This window comes from Populus trichocarpa, chromosome 7 (genome assembly GCF_000002775.5).
Source record: "Populus trichocarpa isolate Nisqually-1 chromosome 7, P.trichocarpa_v4.1, whole genome shotgun sequence".
NCBI classification, from domain to species: domain Eukaryota; kingdom Viridiplantae; phylum Streptophyta; class Magnoliopsida; order Malpighiales; family Salicaceae; genus Populus; species Populus trichocarpa.
Genome location: NC_037291.2, coordinates 10,024,714 through 10,034,023, shown reverse-complemented (window position 1 = coordinate 10,034,023; position 9,310 = coordinate 10,024,714). Strand labels below are relative to the sequence as shown.

At 34.7% G+C, this 9,310-nt stretch overlaps 1 protein-coding gene across 5 annotated transcripts; it reads left to right on the top strand.

The window, feature by feature from the left end:
• Positions 1–3,238: 3,238 nt before the first annotated feature.
• On the top strand, positions 3,239–8,845 carry LOC7457158 (transcription factor SRM1). 5 transcript variants are annotated; one of them, XM_024605544.2, is made up of 4 exons: positions 3,239–3,643; positions 4,699–4,795; positions 5,069–5,464; positions 7,934–8,845. In XM_024605544.2, the coding sequence occupies exons 3-4, from the start codon at positions 5,079–5,081 to the stop codon at positions 8,436–8,438; spliced, it is 891 nt and encodes a 296-aa protein (XP_024461312.1). In that variant the 5' UTR covers positions 3,239–3,643; positions 4,699–4,795; positions 5,069–5,078; the 3' UTR covers positions 8,439–8,845. The 5 variants fall into 5 exon arrangements, with proteins under 5 accessions (XP_024461312.1, XP_002310052.2, XP_006380485.1 ...); XM_006380423.3 differs by having other exon boundaries at positions 3,240–3,643; positions 4,696–4,795; XM_002310016.4 differs by lacking the exon at positions 4,699–4,795.
• The last annotated feature ends 465 nt before the right edge of the window (positions 8,846–9,310 follow it).

Sequence of the window (9,310 nt, the reverse complement as noted above, 5' to 3'; positions counted from 1 at the left end):
ATGATGGAGAAAATAACATTGCTCAAGGAATAATATAGTTTACAACATATAAAACCATGTAATATGCATGTTGCTATAGTTAGAAAATCACGAGTTTCGGTTAATTAGAATTAAATTAAGTCCATAAAAGATTGAAGAAAGTAGAATATAATTCATGGGGACAGAAAAAGGATTAGAAATTATCCAAAACTATGGACCGCCCTTTTTGATAGCCCCTATAGTTTGACATTTACCCACTTTTTGCGCCTAGCCAATTTTAATCACAAATCTCTTATGATTTCAAGGAAACGGTCTATTACTTTATTTCCCAAATTGCAACTTTATTTATTTTTTCATGAAAAAGCTCGTAACTTTGTAGTGGTTCGGTTTATGCTCTATCCACGTAAGATAAGATGCAACTTTTTTTATAATAACTTTCATATTTTATAGTAGTTTTTTAATTGAAAATATATTAAAATTTCGAGCATGTTTAATCATTCTCGAGCTCATGGTATTTTTTTTATTAACGTGGATGTCCGGACCAGCTTGCACGTACCTCGACTAATTCCACGGGTCTTGAAGTTAACGACCATGTAAGCCTCCAGTGACCATTATATTAACAACTACATGATTCGAACTTGAGACTACAGGGGAAACAAACCCCTTAGTTCTAAACTCTTATCACTGGACCATCTACTAGATGGTTAGCTCATGGAATTTTTCAATGTATGTTACATAGAATAAGATTATGAATTAACGTGGGTGTCCGGGCCAGGTTGCGCGTACCTCGACAAATCCCACGAGCCTTGAAGTTAACGACCATGTAAGTTTCCAGTGGCCATCATATTAGCAACCACATGGTTCGAACTTGAGACTACAAGAAAAACAAATCCCTTGATCTCAAACTTTTATCGCTGGACCACCTGCTAAATGGTTATTTCATGCACGTTACATGGAATAAAATTATGAATCTAAAATGTTACATGGAATAAAATTATGAATCTAAATCCCACCGTCCTCAATCATATCAATTGAACTTTTCTATTCAATTCAGTCAGGTTGTTGTGCTGATTTTTGTTTTTTTTTTTATTGAACAGAGGCTAAGGTTATCCATTGAGAATTATTTGATGGATAATATAAACAAAAAGATTAATTCATGGCATAAGGAAATAAGCAGAGCGATATCTTCAACTGGGAAAAAGAAATCAATTTCAGGCAAGACAAAATCCACTTGCGGCGACAACCGACTGAACATGTGCTTTGATGAGCTTGAGTTGTTTGACCTTTTTTATATGTGGCAGATAATTATTGGTGCACATAAAGACACGACAACTTGCAACTTGCAACTTGCAACGCATCAATTTATTAGTGGGGCTATAATGGGAAACTGTTGGTTGCTGAGCTCAGAAAACTTTGAAGAGGAGTAAAAAAAAAAAAAATAATAATAATAAAAAAATCACTGTGAGTTAACTGTGGGGTTAATTTTCATCAAAGTTTTTTTTCAATAATATCAGTAACAAATCTTTACATACCAAATTCAGTTATTTATATTTGTAAATTACCAAATATTTTTATGCAATTCACTCAAAGTCTTTATATTTTGAAACATGGCAAGAATACGTGTATTGAAAAAACTAATTTAGAATAAAATCTAGAGTAGACATGGCATTCATTTTAGACTAATTTTCATCTTGTTTTCGGTTAATAATAATTTTTTTAAAATATTTTTTAAATAAATAATATTTTAAAAAACAATATTATTACAGTATCAAATAAAATCAACCGCATTGAATGATGTGATCGATGGACATGTTGGATTAAAAAAAAGGAAGGCAAATAGCTAACATGACGATAATTTTATATAATAAGATAACGTATCTGGATTGAAAAGATATGGGAAAGACTGAAGTTCTACAATTGATTCGAAATAATAACATTTGGCATCTGAATTTGTTAAAATTGTTAAGGATGATGCCATTTTTTTTGTTAGCCTCTGGTTTTTTTTATTTTATTAACGTGGGTGTTCGGATCAGCTTGCGTGTACTTCGACTAATCCCACGAGCCCTGAAGTTAACGACCATGTAAGATTTCAGTGGCCTAGTTGATTTATGAGGCTCAAACTGGTAACTTCTAAGAAGCAAATTTAGAATCTGACCAGTTGATCTACACCCTTTAGAGTTCTTCAGTTTTTATTTTTAACATATCATGTGACAAATTTTATTGTAGCATACATATTTTGCAATCTTGGCATATCTTATAACCCTATCTCATAAGTGACATTATCTTACTATAGAAGATAATTCAACTTTTAAATTGCAAAAATTATATTATACAATCATTTATATAATTATGTCATTGTATTCATATTTGTAAAAGAATAATGCTAACTTCATTTTTTATCGGAAAATTTTAATAATTGAATTTGTGAAGTCTGTTAATGAATAACTTTTTTGTTTTTGTATTTTAAAAATATTTTAGGAAAAATTTGTATTTATTTATTTTACTTTAAATTATATTTTAAGTGTTTTAATATTGTTTTATGTGATAATATTAAAAATAAATTTTAAAAAATAAAAAAATATTATTTTAATATATATATATATATATATATATATTTTAAAATAATTTAAAAAATATCTACCATCACGTCATCAAATGATTAATGATTGGGGAAGAGTCTTTACAAAAATAAAAATAATATACCTAATTCATAGACATATAAAATAGGAAATTCACTTGTCCGGAAAAACAAAATAGGAATTTCAATATATTCATTAACAAAATTATCCTAAAAAGTCATTGACAATCTTGTCTTACTGTACTGTTTGGTGTTTAACAGCAGCAGCATCGTCATCACTCATCAGAAACTGAAAAGAAAGGCAGCACCAACCAGTTTCAAGATTGAACCTTTACTAGATTTTTTCACTCATATCTGTGTAGAAGAAAACACAAAGGTGATCATTCACATGTCTTATAATTATTTAAATTTAAATATAATATCTGTTCTTTTCCCTCTGCATGGTTATCTTCATATACTGACAATTAATCTTCGGTTTGGTCCATTTTGGATATAAAGAAAAGAAGAAGAGGGAGAAAAAAAAAGAGAAGAAGATGAAAACAATTTTTTTTTCCTTTCACTTTTCACTCACAAGGGTGTTTTTTTTTTTTTTTGCAATCTTTTGTCAGATATTAATGGGGTATAGAGGTCTCCAGTGTCTGTCAACTTGGGGGAGCCTTTTTCAATCCAAGCTGTCTTTTTATATGTGTAAGCAAGTTGTTGTTATTGAAGATGGGACCAATGACCAGTCCTGTTCATGGATGGACCCTTCCTTACTTGATTTTTTCTCTCAGGAGAACCCATCAACATCATTCATAATTTCTATGGTTGCCCTTTGTAAATTTCTTTCCTTTACAGGCTATTTTCTTGGTTCATTTTTTGTTTGCTTTCAATGGTTTTTTCTTTTGCTTTATCCGATTTCTGGATACTCCCAATATTTGTGCTTATTAGCTCTTAATTCTGTTTTATTGAACATGGGGGTTCTGTCAATAAAGCATTGTAGAAGTTGCCAAGTTATCAGCTTTTGTTAGTTTCAAAGGGAAGTTCAAAAACTCACAGTGATATGGAGAAGGAGGTGGGGGAGAAGGGAGGTTTTGCACTGTAAAGGTTAGTTTTTTTTTTACCCCTTTAATTCCCCCCCATAGTTTATTGTTTCTCATACTTGATTAGTACCAGTTTTGAAAGTAAAGTCTTGTGTGTTAGTTGCAATGTCAAAATCTTATGAAACTGAGTTGTAGGTAGTCTTTCATTTTATGGTGTTTTGTACGGTTACTGAGGTTGGACTGTGAAAAAAGAAGGAATCTGGAGTTAGGTTTTTCCTTTAAGCCATGAAACCAAGAGTTGGAAAACAGAAATCCTTGATTACTTGTTGTTTCACTTTAATGAAAGTTTGTCTTTCCCCAGGTGGGTATTTAATTCTGTAGTTGATTCCTGGGGTATCACTTAAAAGTTTTACTGTTGTTGGTGCTTCATTGATGCAAGCAAACATGATTAGCATAGAAAGCCCAAGAGGAGTGATTATGCTGAGGGTTCTGAATTTAGAACAAATTAAGACTTTTTTGATTATTTTTTTTATAGTTTGATTTGAGTTTCTCCTCACTATCGAGACCCAGATGGATGCAATGGCTTATTTCCTACTTCAAAACTTTCTGCTGTATTCGTTTGCCCTTCCTCCATTGTTTTGAAAGTTTCTATTTTGGATCGCAATCTTGCAGTTTATATGTGAGTAATTCAACTGTTTAGTTTCATTGGAAAAAAAACAGAGAGTTAGGAGGTTGGAGCCTATATATACTGTAAAATTTGAGGATAAAAATAGCAGTGTTGTGGAGTGATAAATTATTTGTGGGCCTGTGCTGTTAAAACTGTTGTTGTCAAGTAGGGCACACAGTTAACTTGTTTTTGTTGGAATTAGAAATGGCCTTGTGAATACTCTTATTATTCACTGTAGGCCTCTGAGTTATTATTCTTCTTTGTTTGGTTTCTCCATTGTCTCTTTCATATCTCACTGTCCAGTGCCCTAATTACCATTTACCCTTAGATTCACCGTGGCATATTTTCTGTATATTTTTATTTGCTGCTATTTATTGCATCTTTTAATTAGTGATTTTTCAGATATTTCTCATGGTCTAACCATACTTCGATGCCTTTTCATTTATCAGTAGGTCAGTAATTCACAAGAGTCCAAGTTTTTGAATTGAGGAGCAAATCACCATTGAACTCTTCACGTACTCCACTGGGGCTGTGTGGTTTTTATTGGAGGTGAACTCTGGTTCATCTTTCTTGGCCTCTTCTGGTGTCTATCTTCTTTCCTCTTCTTGCTTACCTCTATAGCTTTACATATCCTGCTTTCCATAATTATAGTCTACTGTCAATCCGGTTGTTAGTGATACCAAATATAGAAATAATTTAGATCCAACCTTCAAGAAAAATCCATGGTTTTGGCGACTGGCTTATAGTCTGGCCTAGATTCTGGAGCAATTTGGTATATATCTTTTTCTCATCTCGTGAGTGATTTGGCTGTTGATAATTCAGAGAAGGCTAGATGTCTGTAGATGAAGGAGGCAGTGGTTCTCTGTGGACTAGAGAACATGACAAGGCATTCGAGAATGCCCTTGCTACTTATCCTGAAGATGCTTCAGATCGGTGGGAGAAAATTGCAGAGGATGTACCTGGTAAAACTCTAGAAGAGATTAAACATCACTACGAGCTTCTGGTTGAGGATATTAATCAGATTGAAGCTGGCTGTGTGCCTTTACCTTGTTATAGTTCTTCTTCAGAAGGTTCAACGAGCCATGCTGGTGATGAAGGAACTGGAAAGAAGGGTGGTCACTTAGGACATCATAATAGCGAGTCCAATCATGGTAATAAAGCTTCAAGGTCAGATCAAGAGCGCCGTAAGGGGATTGCTTGGACTGAGGATGAGCACAGGTAAATTATCATTTTATTTATCTTCAAATCAAGGTCTCCTGGTGGTTATTGTTGATAGAGTTGTTGCAAGCTTTGATTTTCCTTTGACTTTGCTCAAATTATTTCACTATGCATTTTCTGCTGAATGTACCCTAGGGCTAGCTAATCACTGATCAAATCTTTAGGTTTTGGAAATCTTGAGAGGATAGAAAGTGGGTGAATAAGAGGTGATTTCAAAACCATGAGAGAAGTATTTGTTACACTTGCTACCAGAATCTTTCACCATTGTGCATGTTTGGGATCTGAACTGGATTTCCAAGACTTTTAGGGTGTACTATCCCTTTCATTCTCTTTTACGCTAGTGTATTCCTGATTGAATTGTGTTCAGCCTCCTATTTTGCTTTGGATTATTTGTTTCAAAACAGCTAGTACATAGTTTTACCTACAACAATTGTAGATGCTGGTCTAGGGATTGGGAAAATGAAATGTCCTCAGTTTTGTGGGAGATGAAATGACTGGTGATTCTTATTCTAAAGCTAAAGATTCAATAAAACTAATTGAATTGCATTGCTAGAAACCTTGTTATGTAGATTCAGTTGTCAGAGAATAGCTAAGATGACAGGGCTGATTGTCTAGAAAGTTGTTCCAGTAGACGAGCACCTTAATGTTTCAAGAATGTGAATGGAAGCTTGAAACTGATGTATAAAGTAGAATCTTTCCTTGGTGCATCATTGCTTGGAATAGGGATCTGGTTTGCTTCTCTGTATTCTCTTCCATTGCAATAATAGTAATATTAAAGAAGAGTGAGAAAAAAGATTTATGTTCTTTGGTTGATTGAGCTACTCCATTGACAGAGATGATGAAAGAATTTCACTTTAAATTTGGAGATTTAGAATGCTATCTCTCTTACATACCCTAGCCTTAATACAACTATTTCTCTTCAAACAAGATGTTTGTCTATCTAAAACAGAAAAGCACAATATTCATGTCTCAAGTTTCTTCTTTGCTTACAGTTCAAGGCCTTAGAGTTGGATAAACATTAAACCTGTATCTCATTTGCTTAGGCAACCCTCTGATTTGGCTCCACCTTAGAGTTGGATAAATTCTCATACCATTGATCAGGGGGAGACTATTCAAATGAGATATGAAAACGTTCAATATTTCAAGAAGATTTAATACATGTAAACTTGTTTTTAAGCACTAAATTACATCCCAGATTGCGTCCTTAACATCTTTTATATTCCTTTATGCATTTTGGATGTTTTATTTGTTTGAACCCTATGACCTTTAGGCTTTAGTGATGAGGTTGGAAATTCTAAAGATTCATAAACAATAGTGTGGTTTCTGCCATTGCTTCCACATGGCACTAGATGCATTTGTGTAAATTTGTCTTATTCTTCCATGGGGGAAATCATAAAAAAATTCTGTACATGGGATCAGGGAGGTCTTGTTGTAAATTAATTGAGCTTAGTTGTCAAAGTCATTTCACTTCGTTTCTTCTGTCTCTTGGAAAGATCACAATTGAGAAATCTTTGATCAAGTAACGAAGCCTGTTACCAAGATGACAGGGGATGGCTAAAGCAATGGTCTCGTGGCTAGTAGTGGAGCTACTTGTACGTGTTTTTGGCTTCATTTGATTTGTTCAGTTGGTGGATAGGTTACAGGGATTTTCCTGTATTAGGTCAAAATGTATCCATTGCTGGTTCTGTGGTGTTTGGAAGCTGTTATTAAGCTCTAGCTTCTATTACTGGATTTTCTGGTTTCTTCATCCATTGTCTTGCCAGTTTCCTTCAAATTGCCAATCAAAAGCCTAGATCTATGGATTATTGCAACAGTTCCTTGTTGAAAGTCTTTCCTCTTTGAATAATGAGACTAGTAGAGCGTAGATTATGTTGGCTTTATGTTACAGAATAAGGGAGTCTTGTAACAACAATTGGAGAGATTGATTGAAGAATACCGTTGCATAAATTTGCACACATTTAGCAGTCGAAGTCCAGTAAGATGATTCCTAGAGGGTTTTAATGGAATTGCTTTCTTTTTTTCCACCACCTCTCTCATTCAAGCCTTTGAAGCGAAGCTAATTTCAATTGTTCATTTTCATTGTGATTATGGCCTCTTTGTGACTGCTATCAGAGGTTTGGAAAAAAATAATTCTAACAACGTGATTCAACCCCCCCTCCCCAACACAGACAAACACAACAAAAGGCATACTCTCTCACCTAGTATGTTTGCAGTGGGATTTTCCTGCTCAATGCTACACAAATAATTAGCGGAAGATGTGAGTTTCTATTATGTGTTTTTGTTGAGGAGCTATGACTGTATGGTTTTTGGAATTGTAAAACTTGAAGGACATGTGCTGTGTTTTCCTCAGTTCTCTTCTGTGGCAATGTGCATATTCTCTTTCAATTAACACACTTAGTAAGAACCTATAAGCATGGCATATTAGAATTTTTCTGGTGGTATTGACTTCTGTAACCTTCTGATGAACAGGTTATTTCTCCTTGGTTTGGACAAATATGGGAAGGGTGACTGGCGAAGTATATCAAGAAACTTTGTGGTGACAAGAACACCTACCCAAGTAGCAAGCCATGCTCAAAAGTATTTTATTCGTCTTAACTCAATGAACAAAGATAGGAGGCGCTCCAGCATTCACGATATCACCAGTGTTGGCAATGGAGACATTGCAACACCTCAAGGACCGATAACTGGTCAAACAAATGGTTCTGCTGTGGCAGGTTCCTCGGGCAAAGCAGCTAAACAACCACCTCCACACCCAGCTGGTCCCCCAGGAGTTGGTATATATGGTCCACCAACTATAGGCCAGCCTATAGGAGGTCCCCTTGTTTCAGCAGTTGGCACCCCAGTGAATCTTTCAGCACCAGCACACATGGCTTATGGTGTTAGAGCCCCAGTACCAGGAGCAATGGTTCCTGGTGCACCGATGAACATGGGTCCTATGACATATCCGATGCCGCCTACAACCACTCATAGGTAAACAAATGTGGTCGGCTTCAAATGTACAAAAGACAGAAGAATTTTCGCATGTGTTCATGTTGGGTTACTGAGTTCTCCATTTTAGCCTGAATAAGGTTCTGCGCTTCTGCTTATTTGCAAGCGAAAGTTGTCTAATGTCATTTTGTTTATTCTGGTGCCACTCTCAAATAAGCCATAGGGAGAGAAAACTATAGACATCTGTATAGGCAGCAGCTGTGGAAAATATGGCAGCATTTCTGGGATAGGACAACATTTTATTTATCTTTTGTAGTTTTACATTACAAACCTAGACTTGTAGAAGTAGTCAGTTGATGTATTTTTTTTCCCTTTTCTTTTATGGCCAAAGTTGTAAAGAATCCATTTATATCTCAACTCCTCTCAGTAGCATATGAGGCACATATTTTGCTACACCTCGCAATTAATTTCTTTTTGAGTTTAATTGCTTCTCTGGATCAGTGTAATCAAATCTTTGCTTCAGTGGCCGAAGTTAATATGAAACATGGGCATAACCATGTTTTTTGTCCGAGGCCCACTAATGCATGCATACCCAGGCAAACACAAATGATCTAAAGCCAGAATGGTTCTGTTTCTCGTACCTTTTAGATAAACTTTTTTTTTTATTTTTTGTACTCTTATCATTTTCTTTAATTAAAAAAAAAAACCCCATCTGGTAGCCAGGTCATAAATGGACCAGCAAATATTTTAGATACAATATAGAAAAAAATTCAACGATTTTCCACTTATAAACTATAGAACAACTCTATGTTTTCCCAATAGGCTCTTCAATAATCAACAATATATCACATGCAACAAATACATTAAAAAAAGCCATGCCACTCTTTTTTATTTATTTAATCATTCCACATTTATCTT